This window comes from Natator depressus, chromosome 15 (genome assembly GCF_965152275.1).
Source record: "Natator depressus isolate rNatDep1 chromosome 15, rNatDep2.hap1, whole genome shotgun sequence".
Taxonomy (NCBI): Eukaryota; Metazoa; Chordata; order Testudines; family Cheloniidae; genus Natator; species Natator depressus.
In genome coordinates this window covers 30325707-30349327 of record NC_134248.1, presented here as the reverse complement: position 1 = coordinate 30349327, position 23621 = coordinate 30325707, and the positions used below count along the sequence as shown (strand labels likewise).

Below are 23621 nucleotides of genomic sequence, written 5' to 3'. Positions count from 1 at the left end.
CAGCAAGCACTCTAAGAAGGCTAATTCCCTTTTAACATGAGTAAAGGGTTGTATTCAACAAGTCAGCTAGACAAGCCAGACTGAGAACACTGGCACGATGCAGGTGCACTGCGCAGTGCTGACCCATCAAGGACATAAAAACATGTCTCTCCTGGAGTTCATGTGTATCACTAAACTCTCTGGGTATGTGACACTGCAGTTAAACACCTGCAGCTGGCCTGTGTCAGCTGACTCAGGCTTGGGCTACAAGGCTGTAAAATTGGGGTGTAGACATTCGGGCTCAGGTTGGAGCCCTGACTCTGGGACCCTTCACTTTATTTCATCCTCAGTAGCTGAAGTAAAACACAAACCAGCCCCTTGACCCCCCCCCCCCATACACACAATCTTTAGTCCTTGGACATCCCAGTCTAGTCTAGATAGGTTCTTTTACCGCACTCAGCACCACTGGCAGGATTAGAGGAGCTAAGCCTTCCCCATCCAGTAACCTTAACTGTACCCTCACCACGTCACAAGTGATGTGACTGTCTGTAAAACCCTCTGGTTTAAATACTCCTCACACTTCTGGAGTGTGGAGTCTCCAGGGCAGCAAAGAGAAGTACCAACAGCTACTTGGGCCGAGGCACTCGATCTCCATCCTCGCTCATCCTGCATTCCGAAGCCGTAGCAGCAGTGACGGGAGAAAAGAGGTGTCACTCCCAAGCTATGTCAGACCGGGCAATCTAGAGTGACAGATGGTGGTAAATATGCAGATGGGTTAAAGGTGGTTGGTGGCAAAGTTCTAGGAAGGGAATAGCACTGGGGTGTCCTGAAACTCCCAACAACCAGACAGATGCAAATGGGGTAAAACTGACAGGACACTGGGGGCCCCATTCAGACCTGGGTTACAGAGGTGACATCCCACTGAACACAACAGGGGTGCAGCCATTTACACCCAGTCTGAGTTTGTCTCTGAAGCACATCACTGCTCTTGAAGGTTAGTGCTCCCTACCTCCAGCAGCACCACTTATCCCAATTTCACGCAACTGAATTTGCTGCTGAGCTTCTTCCAGCTGCTTTTCCACTGACTCCAATTTCTTCTGCACTTGGTCGTATTTACTCTGAAAGGAAGAAGTGGGTCAGCTCCTACCAGCTGCAAGCAAACTGCACAGACCAAATGGAACCAAAACTGTCTTCCCCCAGGGCAGCCACACTTCCAGCTGTGATCCTGACAGGAAAGGTCACACTAGTGCCTGCTTTTTCACTATATCTGGCTTAATCAGAAATAAGAGATTCCAGCCCTGGCAGCTGGATTCATACACTCAACAGTCTGAGTGAAACCGAGTATGAAACTGAAATAAATAATAATGATATCATGTGCACTCATCCCTAGTGCCTTTTCTCCAGGATTTCCAAGCGTTTCACAGACATGGGCAAGTGCTGTCTTCATATTACAGGTGGGGAGCACAAGCCACAGAGAGGAGAAGTGACTTGACCAAGGTCCCAGTGAGTTAGTGGCAGAGATGCATACAAAACTCAGGTCTCCTTCCTCTCAGGCCATGCTTGCATTAGGCTGCTCACCCCAAAGAAGTGAAGGTTTTCAAATGTTTCTCACACATCTCGGTACACAATGGCTGGTACTGTGTTTGCCCTGATAACCAGCCCCCAGAGTGCACTTCCCCATTAGCGCAGACTTGAGCCCCATGGCTGGGCTCCCTCTACACAGTCATAGCTCTCCTGGTCCAAGTGAAAGGGGGCCGCATTGCTCAGTGCCGGAGGTGTGCGCTGGGCTGCTCTCAGCCAGGAGCTGCTCTGTCTGGGGGGAGCACAAACATGCCAAGCTCGTCAAGCCTGACACTCACCTGCAGTTCTTTTATCTCTCGTGACCCCCGGAGCCGCTCAGCCCGTTCACCTTCTAGGACCTGGCAGGCCACTTCGCCTTTGAACCGCTCATCCGAGAGTTCAGTCGTCAAGTCTAAGATCTGGGGAGCGTAACACAAAGTGAAGTCGGAGCTGGCCAAGCACACTAGCGCTCTTCTATGGGAAGCCAACAGAGGTGCCTGGATTGGAACAAGAGTCACTTCCAGTCACATTTGGTCCCTCTCCGACTACTGACAGAGCCCTGGCTGAACTGGGTTTATCTGGGCAGCTGAACATGCTCGGGGGGGGGCAGGGGCTTCACAACTGACATGGGGACGACGAGCTACTGACTTGTACTAACAGCTGATTTGGTTTCTGAAGCTTCCCCACTTGTTCTCTGCAGACAGGATCAATGCACAGTATTGACTGACTCTCGTTCTCCTCCTGGAAACATGCTTGTTACCTCCTCTGGAAGCCTGGCTAGAACCAAAGACTGCCTTGTGCTGACGAGCTGGAAAGCGCAGTAGCTGGCATTGTCTGAGTGCAGAAGCTCCCTGCGGTAATATTCATTTGTGCGTTTGCTGTACCACCCGCTGCCTCTTTTATGTGCTCATGCTCAGAACTCTGCTGACTGCACTAAGTTATATTTTCACCTTCCCTTGTCCTGAAAGACGCAATAACAGGTCAGTCTATCCTCCCATACGCCCTACAAACCCACTGGGTCGAGCCCAGTTAATCCAATCTGTACTTTAGCACCTTGGTCTCATGTTCTTAGCTCCCTTTCAGTCCCCCAGTTAGTTGTAGTGCAGACTGTGTCAGGAAAGTATTTTATTGACATACAATGATTATTACAGGCGGGGCTGGGAACACCACTTATTATCAGTGTTGCCGGACACTTCCCTTCATAAGACCCTGTTTTCAGTAGCTTATAACTTTGCCAAACTACAACTGTTTGAGCTGAAATTTTCTATGCCACATATCTGCCTCACGCTGAATTTTACTAGAATTTTTCAGCCAAAACAGTTCAGCCATTTCCAAGAACAAAGCTGGGGAAAACATGTTTTGCCCACGTTAAAAAAAAATCTGGCAACCTTCTCTTTGGGAAGCTCTAGCATCTCCATCCTTTGGAGCAGTGATATGAAATTTGGCAGGTGGGTGGATCTTGTGTCAGGGAGGTGCCTTTGGCTATTCCTGTGGGAAAAGTAGGAGAGGGACAATAAGAGAGAGATCTGACAAGGATCTGGGTGTGGAGGGAGAAGTGGGACTAGGACTGGCTCGGAGAGGAGAATGGGATTGCGATGACCATCCAGTGAAGCAGAAGAGATGGGACAGGTTGGAGAGGATGGTGCAGAAGGGTCCGGCTTGGTGGAAATGAGCAGAAGAGTCTGTGCCCACTAGAGCACACTCCCTTTCACAGCCTGAATCCAAGATCTCTGAGTCTCACCATCCCTCTGCCATCTGCAAATATCTGTGAAACCCACTGGCAAAATGTCCCATCCCCTCTAGTGCCGGTCCACACAGAGGATGACAACTTACTACCACTAACGCTTACTCTGTTAGTTCAAATGGCAGAGGTCTGCATGAAGGAGCTGAAGGTTCCAACCCAGCTGATGATGCACATGGGTGCCAATGTGATCCCACCTGATGGAATTTCTATTTTTTCAGTTTGTTTTCTAAACCTAGAAAATGGCAATTTTAATAATGTTCTTTTAATGTAGGCTTATGTGTGCAACCAGTTATTTATATTACAGTAACCCCTAAAATGTGCACGGCCCTATGCAGACAGAAAAACAACGTACCGATTGCAAAAACAGAAAAAAAGCAGGAGCAAAGGATATGGCGTACAAGCAATGTGATTGGTTTAGTGACTGGCACATGGCCCATTAGTGCCACATCTTTTGTATGGATTAGTGTGTGTACGCCCATGAACGCTCCCACGAGCCATTAATGACTAAATCAACACAGCGTGGATGGTTGTGATCAACAATCCAATTCACCACCAAGGGGAAGGGGGGGAGGGAAGGAGCAGTCGATAAAGGATTTTCCACCATGAAATGCACTTGGCTGCTCTTCCACAGGGATTGTAGAGAAGAGGGGAAAGCATTGGCCAAGGTTTAAGTCTGAGCCTCCTCTGTTTTGCTCCTTGTGGCTGTGTTTCACACCCTTTGCAAAGACGTAGAGGACAGCACTAGGTGCCAGGCAGTGGAGGAAAAGACCCTGCTTCTACAAAACGACTTGCCATAAATTGGGCAGCTTCTCTCTACTTCACACAAACGCCACTTTGGAGCAATTAATTCATTAACGTGGTAATTACACTGGTGGGAGCCTAGGGACAGCAAACTTGTGTCAGCCTCCAAACAAAACCTTCAGCCCGTTCCTAGGGGACAGTGGGGATCTGTGTAAATAATGACAGAAAAACATCTCTGCCGAGAGAGCTAAATTGTTCTTTGCGGCTCACATGAAAACACTGTCATCCCCGAAGCGAATACTCACTATCTGCCTGGCCAATTTACTGATGCTTCCTCAGCCCCTGAGCATTGCAATACGCTGCATTACAGTGTTATGTGCATGCACGTGTGCACACGTGCCATGACCTCAGCCTGAGCCCCACTGCGGTCATTAGCATGAAACCCTGGCTCCGCTGAAGTCAATAGTCAAACTCTAACTGACTTCAGTGGAGCCCAGGTTTCTCCCAGACCTCGCTCCCCTACTGGCATAGAGCTCTGTAGCTGACTCTTATGTAACTCCCCTCTCCCCTGCAAAGGGTCATGCCAGGAATTCTGCCAGGAAGAGGAGGACAGGCTGGAGTTCACTGTGATTGGATTATCCCCAAGCTGGCCTTCGGGACCACAGCCAGATAGGCCTCATATAGAGCAGTTCTGGGGCTGAACCAGCTCCAACTGCAAACGACCCCCTCCCTTCCGCCCCTTGAGCTGTGCCCAGTGGATACTGAGAACGACTGAGGACTGAGGCTACACACGGTCATGCAGTTACACACTGGAAAGCAAGTAACTGTTGGAGCAAAATATTTTCATACAATTTGCCCATTGCGGAAACCATACGACATCGACTGGGCGCTGCGATTAGGGTTAATCAGGGTTCCACACTGCTCTCACTGCTCAGACTGACCAGTGTTAAATTCCAGTTGAAATAATCAGCATGTGGCTACAGGACTAAGACTTTAACTGAAAGCGTGATTTCCCCTTCCTGCAATGTCTATCTGACCAGGATCTGGGCCTGCAACCAGACCTGGCTGGCTGGTTCCCCTGGAGGCAGCTGGAAGGCTCCAGAAGTAGAAGTTCCAGACAGATCACTGACTCTTAAAAACTGTCCAGAAAATCAGAAAAGATGGAAACATGCAGGCTTAAAACCATTTCCTTCCCCTGTTTGACAGCCTCCTGGAGAACCTTTAAAGGCACCTTACAGCTTGCAGGAGGGCTGTACACGCGGCTCCGGCAGTGGAACAAGTGTAGCTTCGGGAAGTGAATTCAATCTGTGACAACGCAGAATCTATAGATAGGCAGCTCAGAGACCCGGCGAGTAGCAAGGGCCAGGTGTTTATTCATCTCACACACTCCCAATGTGGAGCCAAGTCTGGGACCAGAGTGCAGACTCTACATGCTGCCCAAGCCAAGGCCTGTTTTGTCCTGAGTACATCTCCTAGCCCCTTCTTTCTGCAGCAGAATAACCCTGCCCCCAGCTGCTGTCTCCAGAATCCCGATATCTGCTCCAATGCTTTTAACACCCACAGCTCACAACGGGGTCACACTCTGTGCCCACAGGTTGGTGGGCAATTTTACTGCCTGCCTCCTCCTCTCCTTGTCAGCATTTGTTCCATTAAACGAAGCTACTTCTGGTATCTGCAGACAGAGGTGCTGGAACTAGGGGGGCTGCCACACCCCCTGGCTCTAAGTGGTTTCCACCATACGCAGGGTTTACAGTTTGTTCGATGGCTCTCAGCATCCCCACGACACAAACTGTTCCAGCCTTGCTGTCTGCAGAGGTTGCTGAGACTGCTGTCTGAAGAGTGAAATGAGAACATGTTAGATTGGTGTACAATTTCTACTCTGATCAGAGTCCTTGTCAGGGGGCTGGATTCCAGCCGTGTTTCAGCACTCGAATATCCCGTGTCTTTGGTGAGCTGTGACTACAGGGCGATGCTGCCACTTCCTCACTATCCCTCACTTTGGGTGCGTAGCTGTTACTCTGCCCCTTGCAGCCAGGCCCTGAGGTTGCAAACCAGGGGGAGATCTGTGCGACGGTGTGGGGGGAGCAGGGGGAAGGTAAAGGGGCCGGGCCCAGAGATGTGTGAGCACTAATGCAGACACGAGAGGAAATGCCAACAGAGCATTCAATGTTGAGATGTAGATTTGTGATGGCATTTATTAAAGGGGCATCAAAGTGGCCCATGATGAAGCTCCTTTTGAGACACTGGCCCTGTGAGCTGGATGGTACCAGAGAACTCTGTTAACACTGGTCATGCTCATTGTGTTGGCCCCTGGGGCCCCAGCAGCACACGGCCCATCCCTCTTACATGAACTGGTTACCTGCTAGTTACTTCTAATCTCATGGTCTGTCAGCTGGCATCAGTGCCAGTCCCTCAAAATAACAGGGAGCCTCTAAAATTGCTCAGCAGCCAAAATAATGGCAGGCAGCGTACAACGATTCCTCCATCTGCTAGGAGCGAAAACACCCATCCGCACGCAGACATCCTAATACAGAACAGCAAAAGCTGCCGGCTTCCCAAATGGCCCATTGCATGCACCTGACCTGATAAAATTAATCAGTGGGTAATTTTCTTGGTAGATTAAATATAAAATCAGCTCTTCAAGGATTGTTAACCCATGTACAAAAATGATAACATGAAGGTTTTCAGAACCCAGCTCTCGACTCCCAGTCGGGCTGGAGAGGAGTACAGTGGAGAGGAGATGGATGTGGACAGGCATCACAGTATTCTCTCTAAACAATCTGCAAGGTAATGACAGGGAGACAACTGGCTCGAGCCCAGACTTGTGTTGAATACACCAGCAGGTTTTAGACTTGTCTGACTCCTCATATAGCCAATACAATTCAACTTCAATCTTTTGGGACACACCTTAATTTGTAATTGTGATTTAATAAAACCATATAGGAAAGAGGCACAAAGAGTTAATTTGTCAGGGTTTACCTTGCTTTCCAGCAGTTCTGTGTTCTGCCGAAGCTCACTACGTGACTGCTCTGATTTTTCGAGCTTTCTTCTTAGCACTGCAAGCTCCTCCTAAATAAAATTGCCAAACACAAACTTAGAGTTCTAGCCTCCTTTGTTTATTTATAAATCTAGTTTTTCTGTTAAAAATAAGTGGGAGAGACATAATTACCTTATTAAGAAAATTTACTGGGCGAGTTTAAGGGCTGATCGCTGTTAATTGCTTGGAATGTGGTTTCTGACACTAATTTAAATGGAGGGAACATCAGCTTTGGTGTATGCACAGCACACATTTAATTAGAAAGAAGCAAACCTCAGACGCATTGGATGAGCATCCAAGTGCCTGAATGCTGCTTATCAAATAAATATTCTTGAAACCCTGGCCAGCTATCAGGCAGGAACAGCTTCGAAGACGCACACACACTTGTGAGATCCCAGCCTTTCCTCTTGCCAGGCAGGTTAACAATATTGAAAGAAGAACTTTGCCTTGCAGTGTCTTGACCATTTGATGTCCGATGCTGAACAGAACCAGAGTGTGCAGAGACATGGTTAAATGCAGACACCAAAGGGTGGCAGGGCCTTTTGGAACCTCCAACAAGTTTTGAGAGATAAGCAAAGGCTGGGGTCAGTTTTCGTTTTATCTGATCCAGCTCACACATCCCTAGTTAAAACCCACTAAGGGAGGAGGAGGAACAGCCAAAGCCAAGGAAGACATGCTGAGGACTTAGCACAAGCCACAAACTGTGAGAAAGACTGAAAGCTAGTTTTACCAGGGCAGTGAGTACCTGTTGAAATAGACTCACTAGTGACAGAGGATGTGGAAAAAGCTAATGTACTCAATGCTTTTTTTGCCTCTGTCTTTACGAACAAGGTCAGCTCCCACACTGCTGCACTGGGCAGCACAGCATGGGGAGGAGGTAACCAGCCCCCTGTTGAGAAAGAAGTGGTTCGTGACTATTTAGAAAAGCTGGACGTGCACAAGTCCATGGGGCCGGATGCGTTGCATCCGAGAGTGCTAAAGGAGTTGGCGGATACGATTGCAGAGCCATTGGCCATTATCTTTGAAAACTCATGGCGATCGGGGGAAGTCCCGGATGACTAGAAAAAGGCTAATGTAGTGCCCATCTTTAAAAAAGGGGAGGAGGAGGATCCTGGGAACTACAGTCCAGTCAGCCTCACCTCAGTCCCTGGAAAAATCATGGAGCAGGTCCTCAAGGAATCAATTCTGAAGCACTTAGAGGAGAGGAAAGTGATCAGGAACAGTCAGCATGGATTCACCAAGGGCAAGTCATGCCTGACTAATCTAATTGCCTTCTGTGATGAGATAACTGGTTCTGTTGATGAAGGGAAAGCAGTGGACGTGTTGTTCCTTGACTTTAGCAAAGCTTTTGACACTGTCTTCCACAGTATTCTTGCCAGCAAGTTAAAGAAGTATGGGCTGGATGAATGGACTATAAGGTGGATAGAAAGCTGGCTAGATTGTCGGGCTCAATGAGTAGTGATCAATGGCTCCATGTCTAGTTGGCAGCCGGTATCAAGTGGAATGCCCCAAGGGTTGGTCCTGGGGCCGGTTTTGTTCAATATCTTCATAAATGATCTGGAGGATGGTGTGGATTGCACCCTCAGCAAGTTTGCAGATGACACTAAATTGGGAGGAAAGGTAGATACGCTGGAGGGTAGGGATAGGATACAGAGGGACCTAGACAAATTAGAGGATTGGGCCAAAAGAAATCTGATGAGGTTCAACAAGGACAAGTGCAGAGTCCTGCACTTAGGACGGAAGAATCCAATGCACCGCTACAGACTAGGGACCGAATGGCTCAGCAGCAGTTCTGCAGAAAAGGACCTAGGGGTTACAATGGACGAGAAGCTGGATATGAGTCAACAGTGTGCCCTTGTTGCCAAGAAGGCCAATGGCATTTTGGGATGTATAAGTAGGGGCATTGCCACCAGATCGAGGGACGTGATCGTTCCCCTCTATTCGACACTGGTGAGGCCTCATCTGGAGTACTGTGTCCAGTTTTGGGCCCCACACTACAAGAAGGATCTGGAAAAATTGGAAAATGTCCAGCAGAGGGCAACAAAAATGATTAGGGGACTGGAACACATGACTTATGAGGAGAGGCTGAGGGAACTGGGATTGTTTAGTCTGTGAAAGAGAAGAATGAGGGGGGATTTGATAGCTGCTTTCAACTACCTGAAAGGGGGTTCCAAAGAGGATGGCTCTAGACTATTCTCAGTGGTAGCAGATGACAGAACAAGGAGTAATGGTCTCAAGTTGCAGTAGGGGAGATTTAGGTTGGATATTAGGAAAAACTTTTTCACTAGGAGGGTGGTGAAACACTGGAATGCGTTACCTAGGGAGGTGGTGGAATCTCCTTCCTTAGAAGTTTTTAAGGTCAGGCTTGACAAAGCCCTGGCTGGGATGATTTAATTGGGGATCGGTCCTGCTTTGAGCAGGGGGTTGGACTAGATGACCTCCTGAGGTCCCTTCCAACCCTGATATTCTATGATTCTATGATTCTAAATGGAACTATGGTTGGAGCAGGCATCATTCCACTGACATCAGAGAGCTGAGCCTGGTCTGCCAGGGGTGAATCTGGCCTGCTAGCCCTGTTCATCACTGCAGAGCCCAGTGTTTGGCAGCCAGAAATCAGCTGCTGTACATGGTCCCTCCCTGGACTAGGTGGTCTGCTTACCAGAAGGCCGATATTTCAGTGGTTCCTCAGGAGCCTTTGGAGTTGGAAAGAGCATGGGGGGTTTGGGGGCGGGGGGATCCCAGGAAAGTACATTTTCATGGTATGGAGTCTGGGCTCCATGTTAGATTGTTTAGGGCCCCTGGAAAAGAACCTCCATGAATGTGGCGCATAGAAAAGTCCCCCTCTTTAAATGCCCCTTCTCCAGGCAAGCTGAGGGCTGCTTCCCACTTCTCCATTCGGATATGTTAGAGAGGGGCCTGTTCCAGAACTTTATATCTGGACCCTCCCACGTCCCAGTGATGGGGCCATGTCTAAACCAAAGCCAGAAAGGGCCTCTTGTCCAGAGCCAGGACTGGGATGGGATACAGTGCCTGTATTTGCAGCCAAACAGCTGGTCTTGCCTTTGTAATGGGCTTGAATTTAATTTCACAGACCGACTTGTCACCTGTGTGTTTCGTTTTATTCTAAGCTGAGGTTCAGATTCCCACTTTCCCCAGGTGTCCCTGAAAAGCCTTATTCTTATTTCTCGGACAAGCTGAAAACACATTACCCAGCTCACACAGTGCAGGACTGGAAACAGGATTTAAAAATTGGGTATGACCAACAAAATGTGTCTTTCTTCTGGCAGTAAAACCTACTTCCTGTCTGACTGGCATGCTGAGCATCCCATTCAGTGTCTTTGCTCTACTGTTACATACGTTTTTGACTCGGAGCTGGTCTTCCACTATGTTCACACTAAGCAATGGCCGAACATAGCTCATCAGCTGCCACCACGGCCAGTCCTTCACCACGTGGAACACCGCCAGATTCTTCTGGATGCACCGAATGGCTAAGCGCTGAATCTGAAATTAGAGCATCAAAAACAATGGCACTCTTCCAACAATGACATCGGTCTCATTCCAGTATAGTGAGATATGAGCAAGAATTCCAGATGAGTGCTAAAATGGAGCACTTCGCCAGAATTGAAACAGGGCATAGGACCGTGCCGCTTCCAGCAGAGACAAGGCCAAAGAGCTTGGTATTAAAGAAGATCTGAAGGATGTTACCAACTAACATCAATACGTGGTTTAGGGAATGGATTGTTCATTTTCCATGCTGCACAGGACTGTGCTGCTTGACTTCCGAAAGTCAATACACATGGCCCTGAGCCGTGGTTTGACCTGCCTGTGCCTAGTTGCTCAGTTTCATTTGGCTTTGCAAGATTTAGCTTGAAAACTAGAATGTACAAATTAAAAATGAACCCTGCAAACTTTTTAAATACAATGAGCTGTGTTTTTAAATACAATGTGCATGCATGTGTGTGCATGCATGTCGAGAGGCTGTTGTTAACGTTACACAAGACCCAGGAATTCTGAAATATAGGAGCCAGCATGGGATACCCTACTCATGCTAAGCAGTACCCTATGCCAGGAGCTGCCCCACCAGTATCACTGGGGCTGCTCACGGTGCTATTCAACAGAAGTACAGGGGTCATAATATGGCCCATGATCAATGGGCAAACGTTTGTTCCATCTCCTATTCAATAGGATCATTTCAAGCTTTTCCAGATGTACCGACAACGTACTGCCTGGGGAAATGAGACCTCTCTCCTGCCCAGGGTGACCTAGGGCAACAGGAGAGAATACAGGAATGCCCAGCCCAGCCATGCAGCTACAGATCCATGGGTCACCTCCAGCCCAGCTGGGTTCTCCCAAAGAGGTGGGCGACCCCTGTAGCATGGTTGAAGCAAAGGAGCACAGGAAGGCGGTTACCTTTAATCTCTTGAATTTCTGGCGGGAGAGGAAGCCCTTGCAAGCTGCCTGGAGCAGAATCATGTTCTGGGATATCAGCTTCTCCCGCTGCTTCTCCAGCCTGGAGACTATGCCCGGCTTCAGGAAAACCTGGGGGCAATGGATGGAAATCGTTCACCGCCAGAAATGTGGCCTCTCACCAGCATTTGTCCAGAAGGAAATAAGAGCTTTTCTTTTAACTGTGGCTTAGTGACCACCCCGCTAAAGCCAATAGGCCATATTCTGGCTTCTGATCCCCACCCGCCAGCCTTCCTCTGAGATCTGCAGGAGTTCCACACGTGTGTCTCCAGACTCTGTCCCTATGTCTGTAACAATTAATGGTCCATATACAGCGGGTGGGAAGAGTTCCCCCTCTGCCCAGGGCTGGTGTGCCATGGTACTGCCGTCATTGTCCCCCCAGCACAAAGGGAAAGGGCAGCAGTGAACCCCTCAGAGCTGAGCATGCTGTAGCCATGGTCATGTCCTGATGGCCCCTCAGGGCCCAGCAAATCCTCACCCCAGATGGATGCTGTCGGAGGGAAGCACAAGCTATGTTTTTTCAGTGACTAAGAATGAGCGCCCACTCCCACCCCACTTCAAGGCATTGTTCTTGCTCTCTCCAGACATAACATCTCCACCACTGTCACTAGGGCAGTGAACCTGCCCTCCCAGCTCTGGTTGCGGGATCCTTAATGGACCCCATTGTATTCAAACTTGCAGTTCACTCACCGTTTCTACTGTCAACACCGCCCTCTCTTTTACAGGTTCATGCCCTAACTCCTACTCAAAGCTGCATGGGGTTGAGACATTGACTATGGATCATTGGTCATTACCTGCTTTATGGGCAGATGACATTGGACTCTCTGTTGCAAAATGCATTTGCAATAGTGTATGCATGATGCGGTAACAATGGAAGCCACGTACCAACGCAGGTCAGGAAGAAACAATTATGTCATTTACTTTACCTGAGCTTGTTACAAACATGCCTCAAACAATATAGATTGTGCTGATGTATTTGTATTTTGAAAGATCAATAGAAGGCTAAATTCAGAGATCCTGTTCCACTCCTTAGTCAAGCAAAATGCTCAGTGCTTTGACCAATATGGTTTAAATATTCCATATTACCCTTTTTATATTGAAAACTAATTAAATTAAAATAAAACTGTATTTGTGAGCCTTATAACATAATTGAAATCTATATTTTAAAAGAACCAAAATGGTATAAGAGAGCATTTCCAAGAAACCTGGCTTTCTTGAGATAATGCTATGATTGCTTCACCCCATTTGATTTTCTCATTAATGGCTATATTAACTTCACAATCCAGTACAAAATCAATGTTCAGAGTGATGAAAATACGAACTCCTACATAACAAGATTTGACTGGTGCTGCTATCGTGCTTAGTGATAAAATAAGAGGGGTTCACAGAAGAGATCATTGCAAACTATTGTATGCAGGACGAAAGAAGGTTATTCTTCTCCTGAAAATAATTCAATGAATTACATTTTTTCTCTATAGCATCCCTGAGATAGAGGCAGCAGTGTATATATAATTAATTTATCTCTGTGATTAGCTTTAAGTTTGAACGTGTTACTGTGGCAACTATTCATCTGGAAATGTCCTGCTTGTAGGATCTTAATGGCTTGATGTATAGTTCACATCAGGTAACATTGTCAGAAGTGACTGAGTGAGTTAGGAGCCTAAGTCTCATTGAAAGAAAAGGAGGACTTGTGGCACCTTAGAGACTAACCAATTTATTTGAGCATGAGCTTTTGTGAGCTGTATGCATCCGATGAAGTGAGCTGTAGCTCACGAAAGCTCATGCTCAAATAAATTGGTTAGTCTCTAAGGTGCCACAAGTCCTCCTTTTCTTTTTGCTGAAATAAGTCTCATTGATTTCCATCGGGACTTAGACTCCCAGGTTTCAACATGGAAGCAAGAAAAATGTCTTTCACTGTATTAGGTTACTAGAGGATAAGTTCTGAATCTAAAGTGCTCCTGGTCACAAGCCTAGATTTTACACTGTTACGACACAAGGACTGTGGACAACATACCTGACTGTGTCCCACTGCTACACTTTTCTTTTCCAGATCAAGTACCTGGAAGAGCTCTTCTATTGCCTGTAGAGAAAGAGCACATTACGGATTGGACTGGTGAATTCATTGACCACAGAGACCTGGGTTTGACTTGTATTGAAACAACAGGGGATTGGCATATATTATACTCTTCAGGCCAAATCAGACCCAAGTTACCCTCCACTAAAACTGACAGAGAGCTGCCATTATAACAGGCCTACAGTGTCGTGCTGAGGGGACGGGTGTGGCCAGATTAATGGTGTTAGTCCACAGGGTGCACAGTTTTGGTGCATAAGCACTAGAGGACAACCAGTGTCCCACATGAGGGATGCTGAGCACCCACAATTCCTTCTGAAATCTAGGGGTGCTTAGCCTCTTTTAGGGTTGCTCCCAAAGGTTGGGACCCCTCCTGCTCACCACAACGTGAACAGGTGTTTTGCCTTTGATTCAGGGGAGAGCAGAATCAACTCCGTAGTGCTTTGGGCCTGGAGATGCTCAGAGCCCTTCAGGACTGGTCCTTAGAAGCGAAGAGCTAAATGTTCCTGTCATAAATATAAAGGGAAGGGTAAACACCTTTAAATCCCTCCTGGCCAGAGGAAAAACGCTTTCACCTGTAAAGGGTTAAGAAGCTAGGATAACCTCGCTGGCACCTGACCAAAATGACCAATGAGGAGACAAGATACTTTCAAAGCTGGAGGGGGGGAGAAACAAAGGTTCTCTCTGTCTGTGTGTTGGTTTTTGCCAGGAACAGAAAAGAAATGGAGTCTTAGAACTTAGTAAATAATCTAGTTATATATGCGTTATATTCTGTTTTGTTTAAATGGCTGATAAAATAAGCTGTGCTGAATGGAATGTATATTCCTGTTTTTGTGTCTTTTTGTAACTTAAGGCTTTGCCTAGAGGGATTCTCTATGTTTTGAATCCGATTACCCTGTAAGGTATTTACCATCCTGATTTTACAGAGGTGATTCTTTTACTTTTTCTTCAATTAAAATTCTTCTTTTAAGAACCTGATTGCTTTTTCATTATTCTTAAGATCCAAGGGTTTGGGTCTGTGTTCACCGATGCAAATTGGTGAGGATTTTTATCAAGCCTTCCCCAGGAAAGGGGGTGTAGGGTTTGGGGAGGATTTTGGGGGGAAAGACGTTTCCAAGCAGGCTCTTTCCCTGTTATATATTTGTTAGACGGTTGGTGGTGGCAGCAATAAAGTCCAAGGGCAAAAGGTAAAATAGTTTGTACCTTGGGGAAGTTTTAACCTAAGCTGGTAAAAATAAGCTTAGGGGATTTTCATGCAGGTCCCCACATCTGTATCTTAGAGTTCAGAGTGGGGAAGGAACCTTGACAGTTCCCCATCAAAGTACAGCACAACTGCACATTAGAGAAAGCGAGACCCAGAACTACAGTCCACTCTAGCCCTGGGCGACTTGAAATGATTCCGTTAGACGCACCCTGGCCCCACCATGCAAATATCAAAGAGGGAATTCTTCCTTAGGTCTCTAGCAAGGATGCATTTTAAACAACCTTTTATTTTAAAATTTAACCTCTCAGAAAAATAATTGTTAGTTCTTTGCAAAAAAAAGAAAAAAAAGGCTGACGGTCTCACAGCAACTTCTTAGATGGACTTCATCCTCTCACCCCTGCTGGGCTTTGGCTTCACAGACTTTGCAAAACATTTATTAAAAATATTTCCAAAGCAATGCAAGCAGAAATGACCCCAGTACTCAATGCACCAGGAACATGCCCTTTCCTTTCTCATTACCTCTCAGCTCTGGCTATGCTGTGCAATCTCAACCATGCTGTTATTACTGCCTCTACAGTATAATGCATCAAACAATACATGTCCCTGTCCAGGGAAAAAATAAGCAGTTTGGTTTTAGGCGTTTTTACTCCCCGTGTCTGCTCACATTACTTATTAATCACAAGGTACAAGAATGAGAAGAGCAGTAACTGAACTTATTTTAGGTTTAGGGCTTCCACTATGAAAATCATAATCACGGCTTGTTGGGGAACTTTTACAAACCCAAGCTAGTCTTATCAAAGAGAAGACGGTGTCTCATTACAGTTGAAATGTGTAGAAATTAATGCCATGCAAAGCTCGGTGGGCTGGGTTTATGAGATTTCAGGAAAAGCTCCCTCCACCTCCCCTTTCCATTCAGTTTGGAGTTTAAACGAACCCCAAACATCAATGCAGAATGCAGCCCAAACAACTGAGGTTTGTAGGATTTCACACCGAAACTCAACGGGTTTGATTTTCAGCTGGGATGACCAACCTGGCTCCCAGTGACGTCGAATGGATTTGTGACTATTTCTAATAAACAGGGCCAAGTTTGCTCAGGCTCACATACGTTAACAAATCCTGCAGTGAACCTAACTCACGATTTGGGTTTGTAACAAGCCCTCAACCCAGGAGGCTTCAGTGGTTTGGAATTTGGTTGTGAAAATGTAAATGGAATCCAGTAAGAACATGCTAGTAGTGTGTCTCGGGAGTTCTGCAAACATCCCAGTGACTGGGCACCCACAAGCCACTATTTCTGTTCTGCCTTCTGTGATGTGCAGTCGGGAGATGAGGGATGTATCTGAGTACTTTATACTTCTTTTTACTCAGAAACCCTTTCCCTAAAAAGTGAAAGAAAGGCCCCCAACGCTGTTCACACAGGGCCATTGTAGATGGGCTTTCCTGGATCGTGTCTCTGAGTTTCTTTGACATGAAATGCGAATTGATAACTGATTCCACTTCCACTCCCCGGAGAGCAGAAAGAACAAAGCAAGAAAGGCGCCTCTGAAGCCGACTTCTGTAATAACGAGGCAAGGTAAGATGAGACCACTCAGCCACCTCGGAGGGAGAGAGCTATTTGAAAATATCAGGGGATGGAGCTCTGCACTGTCTTAAAAGGTGTCTTCAAGTTTTTGTTGTTTTCTGCAGTACAGAAAGGCTCCTTGACATGCTGGCAATTGAAAAATGTGACATATTCTTCAGAGAGAAAGCAGGAGGACTTTCAGAGGCTAGATTGACAGCTTTTAATTATAGTCTTTAGAAGAACTCTCCAAGGACGCTCCAAGGACGCTTGTCTCTTTGTTTACCAAAAAACCTACACATTTCGGAAGAGCTGCAGGGAGTCTGAGGAGACAGCTCCATATTTTTCACAAATCCCATAAAAGGAGGAGGATGGAGGATTTAGTTAGTTAGTTAGTGCAGATCAGAGCACCTCTCAATAATACCGATATTCACGTATTATCAAAAGCATGGAACTCAGATGCTCTGGTCTTTGAGTCAAGATAATAAACTAGTGAAAAACAAAGGGACAAAAAACATAGTGCACATCCTGATGAGGATAAATATGATCTAAAAGAGGGGCTGCTTGAAAATCCCAGACCTCAGGGAGTTTTTACTATAAAACCGTCAGTAAAATAACGTTCCACATAAAACCTTCCCAGAATAGTCTCCTTCCTTGTTTAAATTCAGACATGCACCCCTCTGTCACTAGAAACACATCTGTATGAGAAATATTTAAAAGCCACAGCATTATATGTGACCTCTCTGGAACGCTCCATAGCCTTCTCGTATACAGGGCCGTTCTTATGTTCGTTAAAGACTGGTTGAAGACAAAACAACATCACTGAGATTCTGGTTCCCAAATTATAAAAAATACAAAAGTCACACCTTTGGCTCACTCCTTTGAAATGCTCTGCAATCTGCAAGATCACAGACAAAGCCAAGGTTTCATCAGTCATTCATGAAAACGTCAAAAGCCCATAAAAATGGCTATTGATTTAATTTAGGCACCATTGCAACATTGTGAACTGAACTGAATCCGGCAGTAAAATTATTTAAAAAGAACAAGAAGAGTAGAGAGGGAGTATAAAGGCTCAAGCAGCTGACGCCTCAGGAGTTCGGACCCAACACTGATGTGTAATGATTCTGTGGCTGCAGTCTCTCATTCATGTTGTGAGCAGAAAAGAGTATTGAAAGATCTGCCAGACTGCTTGTTGGAGAACTACGAGAGAGCATTCCCAGATAAGCGACAGGGAGCCTAAACTTGTTATGCTGGGTGTATCTTGGGTGGAAATTACTCTTTGTCTATAGATCTCTCCATATTTTACTCCAGTCTTCCAGGGTCTGATTGAGAATGAAAATACTCCCATGGATTTCAGCGGACATGGGATCAGGGCCTGACTTGCATACACAGGACAAAACGTATCTTTCTATTAGGAGCAGAAATGGTCCTTGAGTGATACAAGTGACCTTGAATTGAAACCATGAGCAGCAGAAAAACCTGCCAACGGACATGGGAACCAAAGAACACACCGAGGTCAAAGGTCGAATCCGAATTGCTAATTTTCTTGAGGCACCACCAGACGTCAGTACAATTTGTGCTGCTGAGTCACGTAGGTGATTTTGAAAATCCCACCCAACATCCATGATGACATCATTAGTTAATCCTAACACCTTTCCTGCAGGTACTTGCACCACTGAACTGCTCAGTATTTCAAAGAGCTTTCACAGTTGTTACAGATATAAAAGCCTGGTTAATTCTCAGTGATGCCCTTTGCCTTCAGTCATAACGTATCCTGTATTTTCAATACCTCTTCTCTAGCACAGCTGGCAAAAAATATTATCTTGCATCACTGAAGGTTTCATATCAGTACTTAACTGACACTTCTTCTGAGGCCCTGCAGATTTATGTGGGACTCCTATGTGTGCCATCATTTTTCATTCACGTATAAAAATGAGAGCATCTTACCGACCTAGCGTGTATGTGAGTGCGCACATGGCCTGTATGTGTGTGAGATCCTATCTTTGTTAAGGCAACGTGTCAAAGTCTAACAAATCCATTCCAGCATGGTGTTTTGTTGAAATCTGCATTGCTTTGATCTATCTGTATGGAGTTCTGTGAAGAGCTAAGCAGATTTGCCCATGAAAGTCTGACATAAGCTTTCTGGGCGATGTCAGACCCACTATGTAATGCAATTAGATACCATATTATTCATTTCTGAGGATGCAACAACGCAAATTTCCATGTGGAGCCAGGATGTATAAAATCTCAGAGAAAAGCAAGAGGGCACGTTTTCTTTGGTGCTAGTTTCTGAATGTCCCGGGGGATTCTCTGAAGTACACATCCTTGCTTCCTCTTCCTCATTAAGCCCATTCTTAAACTGAATGAGACAACACTGAAACATGGCTACAAGATATCTGACTGAGGTCAGGCATGGAGACCAGGACATAATCAGCAAATGCAACCTCCTTCCATTCCAAGCTGTTGGGGCTGGGAAGTGTGGGGGCGGGAGAGACTTTGTGTTTAGTGGTACACTCACAAGTGAGTTTTAAATGCGTAAGTGATTATTAACTGTGGCCAAGCGTGAGAGTCAGACTGTCTAAGACTGTCAGCACTTTGAGCCAGGGACTGTCTTGTCTTCTGTGTCTGTACAGCACCTAGCGCAACAGGGACCCAGCCTGGGCAACTCTTCTAGGAGCTGCTGTAAAACAAATACATACAGAACTAATAACAATGACAGTGACGGACCGAGACTGCCCGGGGGGACCGCGCCTGGGAATCAATAACCTAGAGCTGAGTGAATACTGTACTATGGGTAGAGCTGGGCAACGTTTTTGTACAAAACATGTTTTCAGAGAAAAACACAGATTAGGTGACCCCCCAATGTTCTGCAAATTTGCATTGGTTCACTTAATTGTTTCCGTAAATATAAATTTTAAAAAAATCAAAATGATTTTTTGGTTCAAAATGTCCATATTTAAAAAACAATACACATGATTCAAAATGCTCAAAACCCAACCAAAATGTTAAATTCAACCCAAAACAGTTTTTTTTAAATTTCAACACAACTTTTTTCCCCCAATTTTTTGGAATTGCCAATGCAGTTCGGCTATTTGCCAAGCTCTAGTTACTGCATGGTGGGAATGGTTTAGAGATGGAATCAGAATACACATTTCTAGTGCAAAGGCCCAATGCTGCACTCCCTGAATCAACAATAAAACTCCCATTAACTTCAGTTCGTGAAGGATTGGGTCCTACAGAGAGAGAGAGAGAGAGAGAGTGAGTGTGTGTGTGTGTGTGTGTGCACTGAACTCAAGACTCAAGAATAAAGAAAAACATCTCTTCTGCTCCAGTGGCTCAGTTAATGCAACTAACTGCAGCTTAATGCAGACTTCCTATAACACAATGTCATTACAGCCAGCACTAGGGAGGATGAATTTTTCCAATCCCCTGCTTACGCTCTGCTGACTCATCAGCCTCTGTCTTCTTACAGCATTTAATAACAATATTGACCATTTCCAGCCGTCAAACTTGTCTGATAAAATCCAGAGGTCTGAACTGACTTTGCAGACTGACAGTTTGCACAACAGAGCACTTGGCTATGTATAATTTATCTCCTATCGGCCTTTCCAGACTTTGAATATTTATCAGCTTTTTCATAACAAGTTACATTCCCTCGCCCCCCATTTTCACTCAAAATCTATGTGGGAGCAAATGAAACCTGCAAGCAAATAAACCAGTAGGTTTTATTCATGAGCATCCTTCTCCTTTCATACCTCTTAAGGGAAGGGAAAGAGTTGGTTGGAGCTGGGATTTTCATAGGCTCCTAAGACAGTTTGGCTCCAACCGCCACAGAATTTTAATGGGCTTTGGGCACATCCTTGGAAATCCCCATCCTCAGCTGATAAGCCGCTCTGGTTATAAAGAGAGCAGCAGCTTCACTTTTCTGCTGTGTTTATTGCACGTGGCGACAGGCTGACCTTGTTTTATCATTTTGCATCAGATCAGACCCCAGCCCCATCCCGTAACACTTCTAAAACTGATGAACCCCACGAGAAGTGTTTTGGTGAAGTCTGGGCTACGCAAAAGGCAAGTGTGTGACTGACATGTCCATTAATGAGAACAAATGGAGAGAGACGTTGATGATTAAATTATCCACTTTCCTTTCTATAAACGCTATCTTATTTTCTTCTGAGACACCCACAGCTGGAGGGAATCCATGGGTGATTTCTCCTTCTGTGTTGGGTGAAGGCAGAGGGAAAGGGTGCCAGTCACAGTGGCCAGGCGCAATCACTGCAGGGAGAATGGGAATCTGAGGTGATTTGTCACAACGCTAAAGAGACAGGCGGTGCTACCATCAGTCAATACAACACTCCTGCACAGGCCAGGCTGGGGAGGTGGATGGAGGAAGCATCACCTCGATGAAGCTTATGCCACTGTAGTTTTATGGCTCTCTCAATACAATCTTGGAGGCAGTTGTGGGTCTCTTCACAGGCTGCTCTTTGGCTGAGGGCTAACAAAACAAGTCCCTCTGCACTCGGGTTCCCTGACAGTGACGCTTTAAGCTTATTTCTGGCAGACAAACTGGGAGCTTTGGTCTACCCCCTCTGCCCGCTCCATGCTGAGGCTGTTTGCTGAAACTGGTGCAGAAAGCAAGCTGAGACCATCCAGCCACCCACCCACCCATTTCTCCTTCCACAGAGCGTATGGAACTTGCTGTACAAAATAAAGTTACACTGTAATGTAAGGAGATTTCAGCCCAGACCACTGCAGAATAGGGCACCAGCCAGCCCCCCATAAGCAGTTGGTTTCTCCAAGGCCTCTCCACTGTGCAATAACAGGGGCAAATGCTGATAGCATGACCAGTACTCAGATTGTCTATTGCATTTGTGAAAACCCAGTTCTAGTGAGGAGAAGCACTAGGACTAGCCAGGATCCTTGCTGCTGTTCCAGTCAAGTTCAGACAGATGCTAAAGTACCCAGGTCACTACAACCTCATTAACAAAAGGGAAGGATGAAGCCAAGAAAAATGGAGAGCTGCCCTCCACGAGCCAGAGAGGGCAATTTAATCCCCATCTCTGCATTGCGCCATGTGAAACATGCCAGAACGTTGCACGGAGTATCTAGATTTCAGTACACGAAAGCAGCATGAACTCAGACGCTCTTCTCCCCGTGATTAATCCTCAGCTGAGAACTACAGGGGGAAATTAGAACGTCTCAGGCTTCTGAGATGAATACTCTGGCTGAATCAATGGCTGGCTAAGAGGAAGCTAGCAGATGAATCTCGGTTCCTTCGCTACTGTGCCCATTGTTTATCAAAATCAGCCACACCCCAGTAAGCCATCACCAGCCCATATGCAGCCTCCACAAGTTTTGTTTACAAATACTGGGCTCTGACAGGTCATTGCCTGTACAACACATGGGCTGGCTCTGCAGATCCATGGGCCTGTCACTTCACTCGCAGTGTTGCCAGCTCTTGTGACTTTATAGTCAGTCTTGCTGTATTTGGTGTTTTCTTAAAGCCCCAGCTCCTGCAGTCAAGTCCTTACTTGAGAATCTCAGCTTTCATCTGTGTAATAAAAGCAAGCTCCCAGCCCTGGTGGCTGCAGAGAGAAGATTGAACACTTTTGTGAGTTCAAGCTGAAAGGCTCAGAAGCCAGGAGAGAAATAACAAGAACCCCAAATTTACTCTTTTTTCCACCTGGTGATTGAATGCTTGCAGCTGGGAACACTGCATGAGAATGGATCTGGCTGCGGGTCATTCCCTCCCCAGCAACACACTGTGGGCAATCCACACACCTTATTCTCATCTGGTATTTCATATGCTGATGTGTATTTTTTCATCACTGGCTGAGCCAGCACCTGGAAGCGGCGTCGGAACTGAGTCAGCACCATGCGATCCACGTAACCTGGGAGAGACAGAGAGGAGATAGGGTACAGATTTCAGAGGGGGGTGCTGCACGTTAGCTAATCAGTGAATCAGAATGGGAGCGATTCCATCAATCTCTACAGAAAACAAAAAACTGGGAGCAAATTCTCTTCCACCTGGGGTGACAGGCTATGCTGGGGTGGCTGGTGGAGAATAACACAACTTTCTTTCTGTTTTACAGAAAGCCTTCCAAAAAGCCGAGGGAGGGGGGAGCGCAGGGGAGAACATGCTAGTGCAAGGGACTGAAATGGTAAGAGAGAAAACAAGGCCTGGAGATACTCCCCATGAAGCAAGTCTGGGTGACAAGAAGGGCCATGGGCTTGCAAGCATATTATGCTACCTCATCACCACAACCTGTCAATGGAGTGACAGCCAGGGTTGCTCACCTTCTATCTACAGATGCATAGACCTTATTGTCCATTTTAAAAGGTAGCAACAACCTTACTGCCAGCTACTAAAGAGACCTTTATGGCCCCCATCGCTGGGGCATCTCAGCACCTCACAATCAAGTGATGAGGTGGGAAAGTGTGATGCTTATCCCCCTTTTACAGATGGGAAATTGAGGCACAGAGAATATAAGTGGTTTTCCCAGAGTCACAGAGGAAGCCTTTGGCAGAGCAGGGAAATAACCCTGGGTCTCCTGAGTGCCAGGTCAGTACCCTAAACACTGGGCCATCCTTTCTCCTTAGTGCACAGAAGCCATAGCCCCGGAAAGGAAGGCTGGCCATTTGGTTAACGTTCTGCACTCGGATTCAGGAGATTCTGAGCTCTGCCACAATTGATCTGCCCACAGACAAGTCACTGACTCTCTCTGTGCCTCCGGCCCGCCACGCATTAGGTAGGGACTGATCAGAGCTTCTTTCTCTCCCTTATTTTGTCAGTCTCGTCTGTTTGACTGTAAGCTCACAGGACCAGGGACTGTCTCCTCCTACAACACCAAGCACAACAGGTGTCGTGTGGGACCTCTAGGGAGTATCGTAATACAAACCATCTTCACCCCGCCAAATCTCCACTCCACGGCTGTGCTAACACGATGAGGTGCCAAAATATATATATACATAAAATATATGCCAAAGCTTTTCGCTGCGCTGTATTGGCCGAGAGAGAGAGTGTAACAGAGTCCCAGCTCCTGATCTGAAACGGACTGTCACCCAGCAGGTCAGTCTGCCATCTCAGCTAGAAATATTTCCCTGTGGCAGCTCCCGGCTCATTCTGCTTGATGTCAAATACAGCAAAACAGTAATCAATAAGGCACCAAAGTAGGAATAATTTCTCTTTGTTCCTGATTGTACCAAATGCTCATGCTCGCTCTCACAAGTGCTTTCGAATCCAGTTATATTTATTATTAACAAGCA

General features: G+C 46.3%; 1 protein-coding gene across 5 annotated transcripts in view; it reads right to left on the bottom strand.

Moving 5' to 3' along the window:
- Positions 1–23621, bottom strand: part of MYO18B (myosin XVIIIB) — a 191943-nt gene that overhangs the window by 89082 nt on the left and 79240 nt on the right. For 3 of the 5 annotated variants that reach the window (XM_074973149.1, XM_074973145.1, XM_074973147.1), the window contains exons 20-26: positions 22137–22246; positions 13543–13608; positions 11472–11600; positions 10419–10562; positions 7004–7093; positions 1839–2036; positions 989–1097 (exon numbers count right to left, since the gene is read on the bottom strand). In XM_074973149.1, the coding sequence (XP_074829250.1) occupies positions 989–1097; positions 1839–2036; positions 7004–7093; positions 10419–10562; positions 11472–11600; positions 13543–13608; positions 22137–22246 (846 nt within the window). The remainder of the gene's footprint in view (positions 1–988; positions 1098–1838; positions 2037–7003; positions 7094–10418; positions 10563–11471; positions 11601–13542; positions 13609–22136; positions 22247–23621) is intronic. The other 2 variants (XM_074973146.1, XM_074973148.1) reach the window with 1 other exon arrangement.